The sequence below is a fragment of the Penicillium subrubescens genome (genome assembly GCF_028828155.1).
Source record: "Penicillium subrubescens strain IBT 31985 chromosome Unknown utg000011l_segment0_segment0, whole genome shotgun sequence".
NCBI classification, from domain to species: domain Eukaryota; kingdom Fungi; phylum Ascomycota; class Eurotiomycetes; order Eurotiales; family Aspergillaceae; genus Penicillium; species Penicillium subrubescens.
In genome coordinates, this window is record NW_026643161.1 from 382,822 (window position 1) to 402,206 (window position 19,385).

Below are 19,385 nucleotides of genomic sequence, written 5' to 3' on the forward strand. Positions count from 1 at the left end.
CTTACGATAAGACATACAAATCAAGTTATGCTATGTTCTCATTGACGACATACAGTGAGCTAGAGGTCGCATTTAATATGATGTTCTGGGTGTGCAGCCCACGTGCTACATAGTTAGGTTATTTTACTTGTTGGTTATAGCGACGGATTGCCTATCTGACAACTTTAAGCTTCTCTTTTGACAGCTGCTGTGTAAAAATCCTTGACGTGTGACATTCCCATTCATTGAACATTCTAGCGACCTTTGAACACTCCAGACATCAATTCCTCAGATATGCGTTCATCCTATCTCCACTACCGCTACATCTTGAAGAGAACCCCCGCATACGCATACGAAGCCAACACTTTCGAATTGCCTCTACAGTTCAACTACCAGCTTCATAGCACTGACTCCCGCCTTGGACTTTTCCAATGCGGTTTGAATGTGCTCCAATCCTTTGCCGACAATAAATGGGGGTGGGAGGCACTGGAGCTTCCCAGATTGCAACGCAGGCGTAATATAATCCTTCCAAACAGGCGTCACAACATCGTTGACAGCGAATATCATACCAGCTCTAACATTTGCAGGTAGATCAGTAGTGGGTGGAGGTGGATGCACGCAAGCGAGATGGCCCCCATTCAGCTGCTCAAGTATTTTGATGTCATTGGCGTAAGTCTCGGGGGTAGATATGGCATCGAAGATACCAATGAGCTCGCTGCCGCTCTCTCGGACTGCCGCGATAACCTTCCCAACAAGCGAAGTATCTTTGTGATCGAAAACTCGATCTGCTCCGCATCGCTTGGAGAAGTCAAAATTGTGCGCACCAGAAATAGAAATAACGTGGATACCGGCGGCAGTGGCAACCTGGGTTGCCATCGAGCCGACAGAAGATGAGCCACCGTACACGATAAGTGTCTTGCCTGAGTACGGCACATCATGTAGCGAGGGGTACGGAATACCCAGAGCGGGTGTAGCAACACCAGGCATGGCGATGCCGGGCTCCTTGAGGGAAAGCGCGCAAACAGCCGCTTCCAGTGCGAAGGGAACGACGACACCATCCGTGAAGGAGATTTCCGCTGGGAGTATGGCCGCTTTGTCTGCAGGAATTACAGTATACAGAGCGAAAGCGCCATCTTGAGGGCGGCCACTAGTCAGATTGATGGCATGCCTGTTGAAAAGATGGAACTTTAGCTTGGGATAATTTGTTCTCAAAATTTCAATGCTCAAGCAACATACCCAATGACACGGTCTCCTCTCTTGAACCTTGCCACATTGTTTCCAACTTCATACACCTCACCGGCGATGTCGCAGCCGAATATGGCAGGCCATTGCTGTATAAAAACACCGGAGTCTTGCATATGGAAGTCAAGAGGGTTGATTGCGATGGCGGCATTCCTGATGACTAGTTCGCCTGGGCCAGCTGTGGGCAGCGGGGCATCTCCCAACTCTAGGGGAGAACCCGCTTTACGGAGCCATGCAGCTTGATTTTTGGGAACGGACATTTCGATAGAGACGATGGGTGAGGAGAGATTTGACTGAGCTGGAGTGTGACAAAAAGAACACGATACCGATCAATTGTTTGGTTGATGTTAAAGAAAGTAATACCAGTTGAGCGAAGCCTGCCGACTTATATATACTTTCGCATGTCAGAACACAGCTAAAGGTGAATGATAGTCACCAGTCAAGATAAGCAATTGATTTCAAATGATTGAAATCATTATTTCAAAGCAACTTGCTACTAAAAGGCTATTACACAACAATATATACAAACGTTAGAGTATGTCGGGATTATCTGAAGCCGAGATTAGACAGCCGTTGAGAACCACATATGCCGTTCCCACTTGGAACCACATACCGCGTTCTACGATTAAACGCGAGTTAGTTCCGTCCTCAATAACTCAGCCGTATCAGGGTTTCACCTTGTCTCCGTTATCTGTAATAAGAATTCTCTCCCCCGAATAGGTTTCACAAAACTAGAAGGCCGATGATGATCATAATACCGTTGGAACGGCAGCATGTGGCATTTCGGCCCCCACATTGTCTACACGTCCTCACGTTACCGTTCGCAACCTTCCAACGTCTAGCTTATCCCTAGCTTATCCTCGGCTCGTGCTAGCCACTATGCGACTGGGTCCACGCAATTTGCTCGAGTATAATGCAAGATACAGAGTGCTAATCTGCCGAGATTGTCACTACGCCATTCAGAAAAATGCGCTGGGAAGCCATTTGCTCCGCCACAAAATTTACCGTGAGGAAAGGCAACGCTTACTGTCCACCATTAACGACCTTGACATCGTTGAACCGGATGATCTTCCTCTGCCAAGTGCAGATACACCACCGATTACTGCTCTACCTGTGGTGCCTGGGCATTGCTGTATTGTTACTGGATGTGGATATCTCTGTGCCAGCTCTAAACGCATGAAACGCCACTTGAGTGACGCCCACGGAGTCAATGGATCGGATGATTTTTCCTCTCTTGCATGCTCAGTAAAGCTTCAGACATTCTTCCGTGGTACGAAGCTCAAGTATTTTGAGGTCTCGACGACAAGCAGCAATATAGAGACACGGCTTTCTGATGATGAGAGTGGGCACGATAGAGGGGGCTTTAGGCAGAATGCAGCGCCATCACCAGCACAGTCCTCGCCAAACCCCGGGCCGTACCCTGCGGTGGACCTAGAAACATTAACATATTTTCATCATTTCATCACTACGGCAAGTCTGTCACTTCCTGGAGCCGAGGATTCTTCGTCGCCGCCACAATACTGGCAGAAAGATATCGTCTCACTGGCTCTGCAACGACAGTGGCTAATGTGCGGATTACTGGCCATTTCTGCGTATCATTCAGCCGCATTTGAAGATGAGACAAAGGCACGAAATACACACTGTGAGCGGGCGACAAAGCTCTATTCCGAATTTTCGGCCGGGTTTGAGATAACCAAGGATGATACAAATATAAAGTCCACCGAGTCGTTCCAGAAAGCGAAAAAGGCGGGATTAAAAATCAGGAGCTTCGTGAACTGCGCACAATGGACTGTCAATGCATTCACTATGAGCCAAGAGAATACCTTGACTTCTACAACCTTTCCTCAGCTAGAGTCCTTACTACGAAATATTCGAAGTTGTGTGTCTCCTGAATCGGCAACGTCTTCATACATGTATCAGGACAGTGATCATGGACCTCAGGGAGCCTTGAGCAATAATCGCTCTTTAGAAAACGACAATGCGCGGGCTATGCTACTCAACCATATTCATATGCTACCATATCGCATGGCAGAGATATTTGGGAAACCAGATGATGGGCAAGATGCTGCAGCCATTCTACTTGCCATAAAAGCCTTGTCTGAATGCTGTATTAGCAGTTTTGAATCTGATGATTTTTCCGGGGCGTGGCAATGTATGGCCGGGTGGCTGATCAAGACAACGGATCATTTCAACCGTATGTTGTCTCTTCAAAGCCCAGCCGCGCTTGTTGTGCTAGCCTATTGGGCTATCATTTTAGTTGAACGGGCGGAAAATTGTGGGATTTGGTTTATACATGGCCTTTCCAGGGCAATATTGTTGCAGATTCGAGACCATTTCTCTACAGATGAAGCGGTATGGGCTTTGGTTCAAGAAGTGACAAACTAAGCTAGAAACCCCGACGCTTGGAGAAGAATTCTCAATAGACGATAGACCCTTTGTTCAGGGTTTGCGTAGTAATAGTATTACTGGCTTCTAGAACATGGTTTCGTCTTTTAAATCATGGTCGTCTTTTCATGATAGGTATGCCTAGTTACGGTATAGAAAGGTCAAGCATAAGGGGCTTCAGGCAACCCAACAAGTTCTACTTAATCAACAAAAGAGCAAAGAAAAAAACATACAACAGCCAAAAGTATGGCCGACCTCACCAAGCGCCCATCATTCGGAGGTCGAGGTCAGCTAACAGATCGAACTCGTATACTTCGTATAACTCAGCGGAGTAATATCACTCACTGTACTGTTTGCGTTTACAAGAAAAGGAGAAGAACATGAGGCCACCGCACAACGAGCTAGAGCGTGAAGGGCTAAAACGCGACTTAAATTCAGCCTGAGTAGGCCACATGCTATTTATCACGTAACATGCCAAAAGGAAAGAAATCCGTGTATTCCACGAAGGCAATGAAGCCGAGGAAAGAAGAAGTAAGAAGTGAGAACCAATTATCTGGTAGACGTGTTGATATACAAATCCGATCAGCACGCATCTTTCTCATCAATGCGATCTGGTTAGTCCGGCTTTGTCCTCCAAGGTTGTCAAATATCTCAAGTTCTCTTTCGCAACACATAAGAAGCTTGGAGAAGAGAAGGAGCGCAACAAGCAGACTCACAATAGAGGTAGCACGTTGGGCTGTGGCAGAACCGGAATATGCGCGAAATGGCTATATGGCAAGGCCAAAGGTATTATAGGGGGAAGTGGATCTTATCCGTTACATAGAGCACGGGAGAACCTGGCAAATGAGTTCGATAAAGCAGTAGAAGCACATATGATAGTAGCTTATCATAAGGTGTACATAATATCTTCCGTACATAGAGCGGAATATATACTGACTTTAGTTTTTTACCTTCGGGCCGCCTCTCGTCAAAAACGGTACCCGGCACTGGCCACACCCTTGCAGTTGCCATAGGAAAGCTGGTCTTGAAGACAGCGCCCGAATTTGGTAGACCTCGTAGCACGCACACTTTGCGACCGCGCGAAAAAAAAAAAAAAAAAGTACGCAGGCTTGTACAACCAGTAAATAATTTGATAGGGCATTGATTGGGGCCCGGAGAAAGCTTGGACTGAGTGGGCATGTCATGAGAGATCCAGGCGGAGAAGAGCGGATTACTATCCCTTTATTATACTTGACGGAAGAACGTGGTTTGAGATACCGTGGCGCGTTTAATGTTCAACGTCGATAAATGGGGCTTCTGACCTAGCCGCGGCAAATCCCAGAAGATAGCCAGAGGGCCTACGACGCCAGTATCTGGTCCTCCTGAATCGGAATACGGAAGGAATCTTTATTATCATATACGTATTCCCATACTGGCTCATATGCGCGTCATCCGCGCCTAAATTATTTGCCCATACCGTTTACGTCGATTCATAAATATCGCCTTGGTGAATGTTCGAGTGCCCTTTTCCAATTGTCACTCCAAAACTATGACCAACCCTACCCGTAGGTACCTGACATGGATAGCCCATTGCAATGCGGTCGCCTTGTTCTAGCTTGACGTGGTCATCCACTTCCGTCCGCTCCCATTGATGGCCAGAGACCCCTGAGGTAATGGCTTCCCTCACTGCCTGCTGCAAATGAGTGTCGTTATTGGCACAAGAAGCGTCTTTCAGGAGATCTATGACCGCCTCCGACTGGCCGCTTTGAACACTGTCAACCTCTATACGGCACAAATCCTGTAACGATCTTGCAACAGACAGTGGGAGCAACTTCTCTAGATGACCTAGATTTTCAGTAATGTCATCTAGGAGCCTATCGAAGTGCTTCTTCTCGTAAATTGCCCACTTTGCTTTCCTGACGAATGACACCCCTTGGACACGATTTGAAACAATGGCATTTGCTTGCGAGTTCAACGTCCAAGTCGGTGCGGCCATATCGTTAGGGCCGATGGTAGCCAAATCTACCCGACCCGTCGAGGATAACTGGACTCTAATGTTCTGCGACTTCTTCTCCACTTCGAGAATATCGTCTTGAATTGCTGAGAGAAGTCGCACTGCGGTGGCAGCAACGTCAATTTCGACCTCCAGGGTTCGGTATCTTCCCGTTCGTGGGTCAGGCAACGCGCCAGTTGAGACTCCCCATCTTGTAATTTGCAATTTCAACGCTGCAAGTCGAGCCTGAGACTTATCGAAATCCTTGCCGAAATGGCGGCCAAGCTCCACGTACTCGACGCATTCGACCACAGATACGAAAATCCCCGAGAGCGCAGTTGCAAGAGATACAGCGCCGAGAGTCGCTCCAACGGGCTCAACCATTGCCGAGGGCGTGCGAACCAATGCCTAAAGATGGTCGAGGGAGGAAACAGAAAAGGAGAAGCAGAAGAGGAGAAGCAGAAAAAGGTAAGCTGAGAGGGGAAGCTCAGAGCTTTCATTTCCGCATCTCCAGGGGTCCAGAAAAAAGGGCGGGATCTCATCCGCAGGCCGCGGGGTATTTACTCCGTACAACATGTACTTTGGACCCCTGTAGATGCGAGGCAAGCCCCATCCAATCATATCAAATCTTCCACGGGCCCCCAAAAATACTACAGCATCTACAGGGGGGTCCCGAAACAAAAATTCATCGCGCAGTTCATCGGGCGGTAAGGTGTATCTCTGCCACCTTTCTCCCGTCTACTTGATATAGATAGTGATGACCACATTATGAAATATGGGTCATTCTCGTAGTGAGCATAAGAGCATCATGTGCTGTCATGTGCTGTATAACCTATCAAAAAAAGGGGCAGAAAGCCTCGGGCTTGTGAGGGGGGGATTTTTTTTTCTTGGGACCCCAGGGCTGTACGCAGCGCGTTTCACGTTTCATTGGAGTAATGACTTCTTTACACATAGCGCGGGAAATATTTTCTTAAAACTGGATGGCTGCTGCCACATTCCCGTCTGTCGAGATGAGGAGGTTATTTGAGTGACCAGGATTGGACAACCAAGCCCCACCTTTTGTATGGCAATTCTACGTACATATCGCCGGGTAATACGATCGTATATGGGTACCTCGGAGAACTGTATCAGGAACACTCGGCTACACCGCCTGCGGACAACTCAACATGTCCACAGCATCAAAGTGTATCGAATAGTTTCTTCTTCAATCAATTGATTCAGTATTACATGTCCAATTGTTTCCAATTCACCTATTCATCTAAATGCACCAATAGCTGATTCTGATACCGATCCAGTCAGCACTTACGCTAGATCGCCCCAGGATTCTGATTAGAGATGGAGCCCAACATCGAGCCCAACAGCATCCTCAGCGTACGGGGACACCAATATCCTGCTACCACTAATTTTGGCAACCTTCACCAAGGAGATCATTATGAAACTGTGAATCATATTTGTAAGTAATATTTCAATTTCGGCAACAGCCCTGTGCTCTCCACGAGATATCGAGTTCACCTAAATGATTGATTAAAATCTCCACCCCGCAATCATGTTTCTCATCGCTTCAAACTGCTGACCCACATTGTGCCAGACAACACCCAGAATCCTCCAGGTTTGTATAATCGGAAATTCTCTTTTCATCCATGGGTGGGCTTTGATGATATCTACAAAACAATAACTGGCGGATGTATTAAACCAGAACCAGGAGCTGACCTTTGTCTGTAAGATCCTGGACTACGGTTTTTCAGAACATCCGTTTACCAAGGACACAAAAACATTAACCGTGCACGGGTTCCTGGCACGTGTCAATGGTTTCTGGATGATCCGACCTTTCAAAAATGGAGGAACAGCAGCCAGGTCGATCTTTTGTGGCTGTCCGCATACCCCGGTTGTGGCAAATCTGTGCTCGCGAAAACGCTGATCGACGAAAGGCTTGTTGACGATGGATCAGCTACCGTCTGCTACTTTTTCTTCAAAGATAACCAAGAGCAAGATCATGCAGCAGCGGCAATCTGCGCTGTTCTGCATCAGTTGTTTTGCGCCCGAGAGGACCTGTTCCAGAAGCACGCCAAAAAAGTGGTGGAGCAGCACGGGGATTACCTGAAAGCTGATTTTGATGCTTTGTGGCAGCTTCTTCTTTCGGTGGTCTCGGATCCTTCAGCCGGCAAAGTCATTTGTATTCTTGATGCACTTGACGAATGCCGAGAGCCAGACCGTGGTCGACTTATACAAGGATTAGAGCTATTCTATAGTAAGTCTCAAGAAAGACAGGCTATAGCATGCTACACGAAGTTCCTTGTCACAAGTCGTCCATACGTCGATATTGAAAGAAGATTTGCTAAACTGGTTACTCGATTCGGAAATATCCGCCTCAGAGGAGAGAAAAATTTGAGAGCTATCAGCATCGAAATCAATATAGTAATGAGCACTGAAGTCGATGAGATTGCAAGGGACAACAACCTTTCAGAGGAGATTCGAGAAGCGCTAAAACGTCGTTTCTCTGAAATTGAGAAACACAACTTACCTTTGGCTAGAATTGACCTTAAAATTGGTCAGAAACAACCTAGGCCAGACGAAAAAGAAATTGCTGAAGCAAATCAATGACCTACCTCAGGATGTCAATACTGCCTATGAAAGGATCCTTGAACGCTGCAATGGAAGAAATAAGCAAGCAGGGAGACGGCTCCTGAAGATCATTGTCGCGGCTCGACGGCCATTGAGATTGTCCGAGATCGATGTCATGTTGGAGATTGACACTGATTCAAAATATTGTTCTGACCTAGATCTTGAGGGCCCAAGCAAAAGAGAAGTTTGGATATGTGATGCCTGCGGCTTATTCGTCAAAATATTGGACTCTCGTGTGTATCTCATTCACCAGACGGCGCGAGATTTTCTTCTTCGACGGGAAGGGGAAATGGTCACACAAGGAAAATGGCAACACTCTATTGATTTGCAGGATGCTCATTTGACTCTCGCCAAGTTATGCATAGTCTATCTTCTTCTCGATGATTTCCGGAGAGACTATCGATCTCGGCGCGAGGACTCAAAGGCGGAGCATGGTTTTTTGCTTTACTCTGCAAACTATTGGGTTTCCCACACTCAACAGGCTGGCCTCATTGAGCTTGATTGGGTCGAAAAGATTGCCAAGCTTTGTGAGATCAATGATGGTTCAGTTTCGTTTTGGCTCGGATATCATTCTGATAGACTGTCCTGGGAGAAGGGCATACACGAACAACAGCCGCCTTTATTCTGGGCAGCGCAATGGGGTTTGGTACAGATCGTGGCATTTTTCCTGGACAATCATGAAATGAAAATTACTGAGGACGTTATCAAGACTGCGGTTAGCAATCACGAAAATGGGAAAGCCATTTTGGAACTTCTGCTCGGACAAAAGGGGGCGGGGTTTCAGATCACAGACGGAGTCCTTCAAGCAGCCGCAGCTAACCGGGGAGATGCATCGCATATGATGAAGAGCCTCCTTGCACGAGAATCGCCTAACAAAATTACGAAGGAAGTGATTCGAACTGCAATAAGGAACGCACGGTGTGGCCAGGAGGTCTTGAAGATCCTTCTTGGCTATCCAGAGGCGAATACTGAGATCACCGATAAGATCATCATGGCAGTCGCATATAATCAGGAAAATGGCATACATATGCTCGAGATGTTACTTGATAGATCGAGTATCAAGATCACTGATGACGGACTCAAGGCGGCTGCGTCAAGTGGGCATGCCGGGAAAATTATGATGAAGCTTCTGCTTGAGAAGCGAAGCCCCGATATACAATTGATCCATGAGCTATTCAAGATAGCCATGGAAAACTCTGGAAGTGGAGATGGTGTGATAAAAGTTCTTCTTGACCATCGAGGAGCGGATATCTTTGTCACCTCCGAAATGATTCAAGCCATCGTGACAAATGAGCAAAACGGAGCAGCTACGCTCAAGGTTCTCCTTGACGAAAGAGGAGCCAGTGTCAAAATTACCGACGAAGTGGTGAATATGGCATTGGAAAATCGATGTAATGGAGTTCTCCTGATCAAGCTTCTGCTCAAGTACAGAGGACCAGGTATTATCAAGGATGATATGATTCATGCTATCGCTGCAAGTGACCGAAGCGAAGTCGCTATGATCAACCTGCTTCTTGAACAGAGGCAGGACTTCAAGATCACTGACGACTTGATCTCAGAGGCCTTGAGAAATGAGCGATGCGGAGGCGCTGTTGTGAAGGTCCTCCTTGCGAAAAGAGGAGCACCTCTCCATATCGACGATCAGATAATTCAAGCGGTCTCCGCAAATGAGCTAGCTCGGTGTGATCTGATCGACATTCTGCTCCAGCAAGGAGACGTGATAATCAAGTGTACTGAGAACATTATAAGAATGGCCGTGGAAGATGAAGCCATTCAATATGCAGTGGAGAGACTACTTTTCGAAAGTGGAACAGAATTGAGCTTCAGGGTAACTGATGAAATGCTGGAAATGGCCATGCCAATTCCAACTTTGCAAGCAGAGCTGCGGGTGGCTCGAATGGAGCAGGACATGAAACGATACGTTGAATCTCGTGGCGGTTTGCCTGCGGTGGGTATGGGAAGTATGAGAATTCCACGTGCTGGTCAACCTGCACACCCTGCACACCCTGAAAATCCTCGATATTTTGAACTGTTTGGCGGTTTTGCCGGGTTTGGAGCTTTCGAGGATTCTGAACGGTTTGAATGGTTTGAAGGTTCTGACGGTTCTGAAGGTTTCGAGGATTTCGAGGATTCTGAAGATGCTGAAGAAACCTGAGTCTGTTTATGTCTAAATTACATGGATAGCCAAGTTGTTTAGCTTATCGCATTGACCATTCCTATACTACTATACAAACAAGTTGAATTTGACAGCTAGCAGCATTAAGGGTTGCAGTCCAGGGCCATAACAACACCCTTAAAAGAAAAAGACATGACTCTATGACACTGTCCCAAAACCGTTTCTAACCGTTTCTACTATGAACAGGAATATTCCTGAATCTCATCCAAAGTACCGTGAAGCTTAACACTACAACATATCAGTGCCTTTCAGCGGCCCCCAACACCGCTTTGCTTAGTGGGTGCACCAAAACCGCCGTTCTCAACCGGAATTGCCAAATTCGGAAACCCATCATCCCCCACACCTTTTGGAGCTACCCACGTCATCCACCATGCCGAGATATCGATAACCTTTGAGTCTTTTGTTATTGAAGCTTTTGAAGCCTGTCAAACTGCGGGAAGAAGAAATCTCTCAAAATTGCGCGGAATACGTCCTTGCTCACGAGACTCGTCGCGACCGCAGGAACGCGCGAATTCTACGGTTAAAACGGTTAACCACGTACTTGAGGAGTATCAAGAGGAATCTTTCATACAGCGAGTAACAAAAATATTTTGGTTTGGAATATGTCTATTACTCCTGGTCTGTTAGAGTCCTGGGCGAATCGAACGCTCGAGCGCTATAAGCCTGACTAACAGGTCAGCAAAATGTGGCCCTATCGCTTCATAAAGAACTTCCAAAAGAGCCTGAATGTATGGCCCATTGAAACAGAAGATAAGCAAATACAGGCAGAGGATGGTGGTTTTCTAGCCCACTAATACAATCTTCTAGCGAACCTTCTCAAAGCTGTCCCCGTGCGGCTAGTATATAATATGGATACATGTAGTTTTTGTCCTGGCGAGGGTTAATGGAATAAAGTAATCAGTTGTAAAGGTAAGCATTGCTCTTATCATGCTGAATTCCCAAAAACCGAGACTATCACTGTGCCTGAATGCATATCTACCGATGGTTGGCAAATGGACCCGATGATTATCTTCACAAGCCAAGGCGCTATCATGGAAACCTGGTTTCACGGCAGCGAGAATCTTCCGCTGAATGCAATAATTCTTGTCCCTCTATCTGGCCAAGTCAATGAAGTATTAGCCCTGATGGCTATATGGTTTTATTTCTATTTTTTTTTTTTGGTCAGTCCAACCGTCCAAAAAGGGACGAAGAAATTGCCACTTTTATTGGATGGGCACCGTATCCCTCTTGCCCTCGAGTTCCTACAAGTTTGGGAGGATAGCGGCCTTATCCCATTCGCATTTCCGCCTCGTATAACGCATCTTTGCCAGTCCTCGATGGTATGCCATTTCTGATCTATAAGTAGCACTTTAGGAGCTTCAAGAGCGGCCAGGTCTTATGGAGGTCTGGTTCGACAGTAGCGAAAATCTACCTCCGAATACTATGGTTGGCACTTCGCTAAATAATGTGGTCCACAATCGAGCTGTACACACTCTTGAGCCGGCTTCAGGGTGTTCAGGTGAAGGGCCCTGAAGGGGCTGAAGAGGTAAAGCGGCAAAAATACCAAGCCGACGAATTCAGTACAAATTGCAAAGCAAAAAAAACATACAACAGCCCAAAGTACGGCCGAGCTCACCTAGCGCCCATCCCTCGGTGCTGGGTGACTCGCCGCTTTATTCAGGCGGGCTTCAGGCGGCAGTTCACCCACCTAAATATTCTTTACCTAGAGGGGTGAAGCCCTGCCCCAAAATGTGCTATTGTACAATTTGATCAAGAGAAAGATTTTGCGATACGGGAGCAGACACCATGTTCTTACCTTTCAGGCAGTTGCCGCGAGTTGCCGCCAGTTGCCCTCGCCCTTTTCCACTTCCCTTCCACTTCACTCCCATCCCTCTACCGTTTCGCTCTTACTTCAAGTTGAAGGCAATCATGACGAAGAAATATATGCTAGCCTATACCTGTAGCGTGGTAAATTTGAGCGACTTCGATAACTCCGAAATTACGGGGGTAGTCCTGCCGCGTACAGAGAGCGAGTATGGGCGTGCACTCAGCTTCAAGTTTGTAGACCGTTTCGCAATCCCCAGAGTTGTTCAAGCTCAGAGGAGCATCAACAGACGGACTGTGGACGGGGGGTTTGGATGCAACAAGATGGTGTATAAATATCGCTAACCATCCATTCCTTGGTCTACAGATCTTTCATCTTATAAGGAAATATCTAGATGATTGATTTCCTTATTTAATATGTCAGAGAAACATCACTAATAACGCTGTACGACCAAGAAATCAACCTGTACAAGGGATCTGTTGAAGAACCCTAAGGCTTTACAACGGAGTGTTGAAACCACCGTACACACCAGAAACTCCGACAAACAAGATGAGGCGAAGTCATAATTAGATCCAAACTCTTTTGAGTTTCTGCTTTTCCCTCGTATTAGGAAATCCGGATATCCCCTCAGCTCTTGCCAGTTGATGCGCTAAAAGCGCCTTTATCCAAAACTTTTCGGGCAATTCTCGCAGCTGTCTCCAACTTTGAGCCATTATCCTTCAATTCATTAGGGCCTCTTGCAAAGACATTGGCCACCTCAATTAGCTTCCCAGTCATACCAATCCTCGAAAAAGCCTTCATCATCCCTTCTTTTGTCCTAATGAACGTACAATCATTCTCGGTGACTCTAAGGTCGGGATCACGAACATCGCAAGAAACACTATAAGCATGTCCCAGTCTGACACACTCTAAGATCAAAGCAGCTAACCCAGCAGCTAGGGCAGTTGCGACCGAAGATCCGGTGTGTGATTCGAGTCTGAAATCGTTCCCCTGTGGAAGATCTTGCTTCATTAGGACGTCGTGTCCTGGCAGGCCAATATCCAGCTTTTCTGGTTCCGGGACCCACTCCCATATTTGCCCAGAGGCTTTGACAGCGCCCACTCGGAAAGTGTCATTCGGGGAACAATTATGGGGATAGTTGATGTCTCTTCCTGTCCCTTTGTCGCTTGCGGCACAGAACACCAGGATTTTCGCCTTAATTGCTCGGTCAAGGGCGGCTTTGAAGGCTTGCCGATTATTACTATTGACTGTCCATGACATAGAGATCACGTCCACGTTCATTGAAACTGCGTCCTCGATAGCCTTCAGGCAAGCATGTTAGCAAGGGTCAATTAGCAGGACATTGATTGAGTTTCATTACCTTAATTGCACTGCTTTCTACGATTTGCACCTTGGACAGATTTGCTGTGGGCCGAGTCTGGAGCTTGAGCACCTTTATCATTGCCTTAGGGCAAATGCGATGAATAAGTTGGGCCATCAGTGTACCATGTCCCGTCTCTGAAATCCAAAATGGGCTGACACGCTGGTCACCATCATAAGTCTGGAAGCTAGTTCCATCGAAAAGCCGTGAGTCCGCACCCTCGTGCGGCAACGTCACCCCATCATCAAGCAACGCAACGACGATCGGCTTGCCCGAAATGTTGTCTGGATCTGCCACCGTGCGGAATTTTTTCACAAAGACATCCATACATTCCAACCAGGCATGAGAATCTGGGATCCCGTGTTTGGTCTCTCTTATAGTGGTTTGGGATGGGAATTTCTGCCGAAATTGCCACTCTTTAAAGTCGTCATCAACAGAAAATTTGTCTTTCCTGTTCGTCATGCGAGAACATAGACTTTGCTTGAATTCCTCGATATTTGATGCTGTCCGATCTTCTGAGTCTAAAATCTGGAAACCTGTCAGTAGATCACCCGAGTAGTTGCCCCACAAAGATGGGTAGCATACATCGTGAACGTGAAGATAAACCCTTTGTAAACGCTTCAATCTCGCTAGGCCGTTAGCCTCACACCAGCCTCGCAATACCGAGTTTCGCCCCGACCAGTAGAGATGGAGTGTGTGAATGTGAGAGCCAATTCGACAGATAGTTTGAGGGCACATATCAACCTTACGCCAGTCCAAGATCTCAGTTTTGAAAGTTTCCAATGCCTTTTCCACCACCTCATCACTATGAGAGGGTTGCTTGAGATCGTCCACGATGACAGTTAGAATGCGATCCACATGTTTATGTTTCTCCAGCCACCTGGAAAAGAATAGCATATCCGCTCGTCCGCTGGTTTCGGCAGAAGACTTTTCTCCACCGTCGCTGGAAATCACTGAGACTTGCGGGAATGCCACATATTGAAGCGTTGAGTTGAGCCGGTAATGGCTAAAATCCTTTTCAAAGTCCTTCTCAAATACTTTGGATTTCGGACCCAGATCGAACCAAAAATGTATCACTGTAGATGTCAGTATGAACTTAAGATATGGCTCGAATTGAGACCCACGTGATTCTCCAGGGAGAGAAAGGCATCGCGAAGCAGAGCCTGGGTCGAGTTTGCGCAGATAGTTAAGCTCCAGTATCTCCCGGATTTCATTTGCACTTGATTCATTTGCACTTGATTCATTTGCACTTGAACTTCGTTCGCCCTGATCGTGTGACATTTGGCGAGTATACCCATGATACTGATACGCCGAAAGGTTATTTTTGACAGAAGAACCAGGGTTATGCGTTTTCTTGGTCAGAGCTTCCATGACCAGGTCATGGGGAATAACATCAAATAGGTGCCTGATGACATCCACCTGCTCAGTTGAGCAGCGGTTGAAATCGACCGCCAGGTGTAGGGGTGTTAAACCTGATGGGTTTAGCACATGTATCATCTCCGCTGGCGCTCGCTCAATAATAGTTTTCCTTGACTGCGACGAAATCTCAGATACCATAGCCAAGTGTAGACATGTTTCAGATGGGATTGCGGAGGATGTCTCGAATTCCCTTTTGAGCTCTTCTCGTATTTTTTCCCAATAAGATGTGCCGACTTCGCCATAAGCTCGAATGAAAAGATCATGTCTCTCTGTTATAGCAAGAGACAATGGAGTCCGGTTTTGATCGTCAACTTGTCCCATCAGTTCAGGGTAGTACGCCATTATTCGCGAAGCAACCCATTTCAGGGAAATTTGATTCCTGAGAAGCCTGTCATCCTTTGCCAAGAAATGTAGAATGTTCTGATTCCCTCTGGCAACTTGCATGAAATCCTGCTTCCTGTCATTTACAAATCTCCTCTCAGCCTCGGTCTTCTTCTCTCCGAGTTCCAAACCAGACAAAGATAGATCAATCGTTAAATCAATCATTGCAGCTGACAGCCGACCAGTTTCTGATGCCGGGGTACCAGATCTATTCCGTAGTTTTCTTGGTCTGGCATCAGCTATGTCTTGATCGAAAGACTTTGTAAGGCGGAAGGCCAGTTCCAAGATATCATTGAACTTGTCTCGGACCGGATCTTCAGTAGCTGAAATGACATCCTTGTCGTCATCCTTACCCTTCCTCACGATAGACATATGTTTTTTAGGGCCTACCATACTTGCTCATACGTGATGTCAAAAGAATTGGTTGCGTTGCTTGAATCGTTGAATGAGGTGAAAGAAATTGGCGAACTCAACAAGAGAACTCGCAAGCAGGGGTTTTACTCAGCTTAAGTGCATTCCATTATTAGCCCGACAAGAGCGACCGATATATCTTCGTGAAACTGACCAACCAGGGCTTGACGGGACGAGTGAAATATTGGGCGCCTAGACGGATAGGCTAATTGGTTGGGTCGACCGTCGTCCTGCAGCCACGTATGTCTTGGTCTCAGCGAACCCGTCAGCATGCATGCGTTAGCGCATGCGAAATGAGTATTTAAAAGAGACTATTCTTTTCAGCGCTCCCGTTCTGTGAACTTACATTTGTTGATCGTCATAAAATTCCATCATGGCGCAAGATCCACAACAGAGTGAATTGTGGCAGGTGGAAATGCCAATGATTTTGGGGACGACTGAGGACACAGACAACGCCTTCCGCACGCAAAACAAGTCCCCAACTGACTGGGAACGAAACAATGTGGTCCAGAGAAAAGGTCCAGTGAATGTCAACTGCTCCCTGTTAGATGTTGTGCACGGCAAGCTCGGGGACGATCCAGACATTAACTCTGACGATGATGGAGCGCTTGCAACGCTGCTCGTCTTTCATTTTCGCTTCGTCCCCCAGAAACATTCCCGACGGATTATTCGAGCATATATTCACGTCGAGTTCTCAGGAGTTGACGCGCAGTCAACCCCTCCCGCGGTCTGGGCGATTGCCCCTTATGACACCTGGACAGTTGTACCGACAACGGACCATGAAGAAAAGAAGCACGCAATGGACGGCACAATTGGTTCACCTGCGGCCGGGCCTTTGCATCTCGGTCTCACAACTAAATTTGAGAAGTTGAGGATACGAGATGTGAGCGATGCCACGACAGTGAGTGGCTCGATCGAATTTTCCGACGATGTCAACAATGGTGAATGCAACTGTGCTGCTTGGTCACTATTAGAGAATCAAACCAGAAAGACAGGGGTCCCTTCGTCAATTCGCACCGGCATTCTTCTTAAACGAGAAAACAATGCGATTTTCCATGGGATAGTCAAGATAGCATGCGTTGCGGATTGGAAGTCTCAGTTCGAGTCGATGTTTGTCAGACTCCCAGTGGATGATCCTGTTTTGTTCAACCCAGAACTGAAACCTGCTAGACCTCAGAAGAAGATGAAGTACAATCCAGAGTCTCTTCTTCGAACTGATGTTACATCAGTAGCGGATGTCACTATGCAGACCATCTTCAAGGAGGCAATTAAGGAGGCAACCAAATAGTTCTAGATGACTGATGAATTTATCATGTTCAATGTATATTAAAAAACGACCATGAACGATATGGCGTGAGCTCCGTGCTTGATAGAAAGATATGGTATTCAATTAGTAGATGTTTCTTAGTAGAAAATTTCACAAGCCAGGCGAAAAGAGAGATCCGTTTCGGTGCTATAGATGAAAGTGTCGAAGCTAAAGAGAGAAGGAAGGAGAGATCAGAATCGTGAGGGAATTTCTGTTGAAGTGTTGCCCACAATTGCCATGTTTATTTCCCTGCCAAACTTCATCTTGCATCAAACCTCTCATTGCCAAGTTCCACAGCCACGCCTCGCCAGATCGTCACAGAAACCCCCAGAAGTTCCTGCAACAGAATTTGAGATATGTTTTGTCGCCATACAACATCTCAAACAAGACTTTGAGCACCACCAAGAGAGCTACGACAGAAGTCTGTTGAGGTTTTAGCAGTCTTCAATGCTGCCGAGGCCTTGATGGCTATCCTGCTACCCTGAGACGCACAGAGCCTTGTATTGTAAAGTAGACATTTGGGAAGCGTGTAAAGCATGCTTCCACTCAGGGCTTATCTTAATTTAAGACATCTTCAATAATAATCAATTGCAGGCTATCGCTGTCGCTCCTCATAGATCCTATCATCATCTCAAAAAATTCCAGAGGCGCAAGAGATATTCTATGATCTCTAGCCGGAGATCTGAGCTCCACCAAAGATATTCAGGTTACACGGAAGCCAACAAAATGACAGGAGGTCAATACATAGGTTTAATTTTTCGAACTATCGCGAAAGAATAGAATAAAGCTCAAACGCCCCGTTTGGGGATGCCACTTGAGAGTCCTGGTGTTGTCATCTGGCCGGTTTATAGATCTGGACTAATAGCGAAAATGCATCTCAAACACAGCGCGCATAGGTCCTGCAGGCACGCAAATCAGTCATGGTCCATTAAAGTGATTGAGGTTGTTGTTACACTTTGTAGAATAGTCAGCGACACTTCTATTCGACCTATTTCTCCCGAAGACCTTATGTTTTCCCTGGAAATGTAGCTCCGTCCTCAGCCATTGAATTTCACTACGCCGTCTCCAAATCAGAAACTTCAATGCCTGGCGAATTGTTGATTCAGGTGAAAGGCTCTACAGTGTACAAAGACAATCTGGAGTGGAAAGAGCTGTACTTACCCGGCCATGTCACTTTGGGAAATGATATTTCCGGCACAGTCATTATCATACACGGCAGCGAGCAAAATTTCAGCATCGGTGATCATGTGTATAGTAGGACACATGCGAATCGGGAAGATGCATGGGCAGATTAGGCCATCGTCACGACAAAAATAGCAGTTAAGAAGTCAGATAGCCTAACTTGGGTGGAAGCTGCTGCGATTCCAGGGAGTACCCTCACCGCAGACTAGGCCCTGCTCAGGTATGTTGAGCTGGACACCACCATACAAAACAATAAGAAGAGGGTTCTGATCATTGGGGCTGGTGGTGGCATTGGCATGCTTCTCGTGCAGTTCGCTGAGCTGGCTGGACACCAGGTTGTGGAAGCATCTAGCTCGAACGAGCGGAAGGAATCGTTCCAGCGCTCAATTGGCGCCAATGAAGTGGTGGAATGCAGACAATCAGGCATTGTTGGGTTTGCTTCGTATGATCCCTTCCATACAGGTCATTGGAAACAGAGGCACCATGACTCCAGAATCGATATGCTCGATTGTATTCGGAATTGTGACGGCGATACTCGCTCTGTTCGGAATTATGCAAAACTTCCTTCAACGACCAACACGAGGTTAGCTTGCCCGCATCTTCTCGTAAAGACTAAAGCTTAATGTTAGGGGCAGGCTTAGACATTGGGGCCCACAGAAATTGAGACCATCAAGCCTCTGTACATATCTATAGAAGGTTTGTCGAGACGATCGCCATCTACGGTCGGAGTGTTGGCCAGGCCTAGGACGCTGCCAGGAGATAGTGGAAAAAAGCCCAGCAGGCTTACCCGCCTTAGACCCTGCCTCCATCAAGACAAACTGGAGCTGACAGCAGTGGCTGGATTCTGAGTTGTGGCTGCGTAAATTGTTCTTGAATGCGATTTTGTTCGGATGGTTTCGGCATGGAGAATCAGGCCCGGGGCAAAACTGCTAAAGAGGGCAGGGGTTATGAATACGGAAACCACTCGACAGATATTTTTCTCTTCTTCATCTCAGTTGTGGTTACTTCGTGAAATGGTACATTTAGGTGTCGATTATTCTCTTGGCAGTTACATGGGATCTCAGAAATCTAGCAATAGACAAGGACATAGAGCAAAATATTATATCAGAACATCATTATGCAGTTATGCAGTCTCACATCATCGCC

General features: G+C 46.8%; 5 protein-coding genes across 5 annotated transcripts; 2 read left to right on the forward strand and 3 right to left on the reverse strand.

Annotated features, from left to right (window-relative positions):
• Positions 1-357: 357 nt before the first annotated feature.
• N7473_012513 (zinc-binding alcohol dehydrogenase family protein) lies at positions 358-1,481 on the reverse strand (the record flags this gene model as incomplete). The annotated part of the gene is made up of 2 exons (XM_057158452.1): positions 358-1,147; positions 1,216-1,481. 2 exons carry the CDS (start codon positions 1,479-1,481, stop codon positions 358-360), a joined length of 1,056 nt encoding a protein of 351 aa, XP_057002406.1.
• Positions 1,482-5,065: 3,584 nt separating this feature from the next.
• On the reverse strand, positions 5,066-5,962 carry N7473_012514 (uncharacterized protein; the record flags this gene model as incomplete). Its single annotated transcript, XM_057158453.1, has 1 exon — positions 5,066-5,962. The coding sequence occupies one exon, from the start codon at positions 5,960-5,962 to the stop codon at positions 5,066-5,068; it is 897 nt and encodes a 298-aa protein (XP_057002407.1).
• A 2,527-nt stretch (positions 5,963-8,489) lies between these two features.
• On the forward strand, positions 8,490-10,355 carry N7473_012515 (uncharacterized protein; the record flags this gene model as incomplete). Its single annotated transcript, XM_057158454.1, has 1 exon — positions 8,490-10,355. The coding sequence occupies one exon, from the start codon at positions 8,490-8,492 to the stop codon at positions 10,353-10,355; it is 1,866 nt and encodes a 621-aa protein (XP_057002408.1).
• Positions 10,356-12,807: 2,452 nt separating this feature from the next.
• N7473_012516 (uncharacterized protein) lies at positions 12,808-14,911 on the reverse strand (the record flags this gene model as incomplete). Its single annotated transcript, XM_057158455.1, has 5 exons — positions 12,808-12,914; positions 13,011-13,482; positions 13,541-14,068; positions 14,126-14,616; positions 14,665-14,911. The coding sequence occupies 5 exons, from the start codon at positions 14,909-14,911 to the stop codon at positions 12,808-12,810; spliced, it is 1,845 nt and encodes a 614-aa protein (XP_057002409.1).
• A 1,213-nt stretch (positions 14,912-16,124) lies between these two features.
• Positions 16,125-17,039, forward strand: N7473_012517 (uncharacterized protein; the record flags this gene model as incomplete). Its single annotated transcript, XM_057158456.1, has 1 exon — positions 16,125-17,039. The coding sequence occupies one exon, from the start codon at positions 16,125-16,127 to the stop codon at positions 17,037-17,039; it is 915 nt and encodes a 304-aa protein (XP_057002410.1).
• Positions 17,040-19,385: the final 2,346 nt, after the last annotated feature.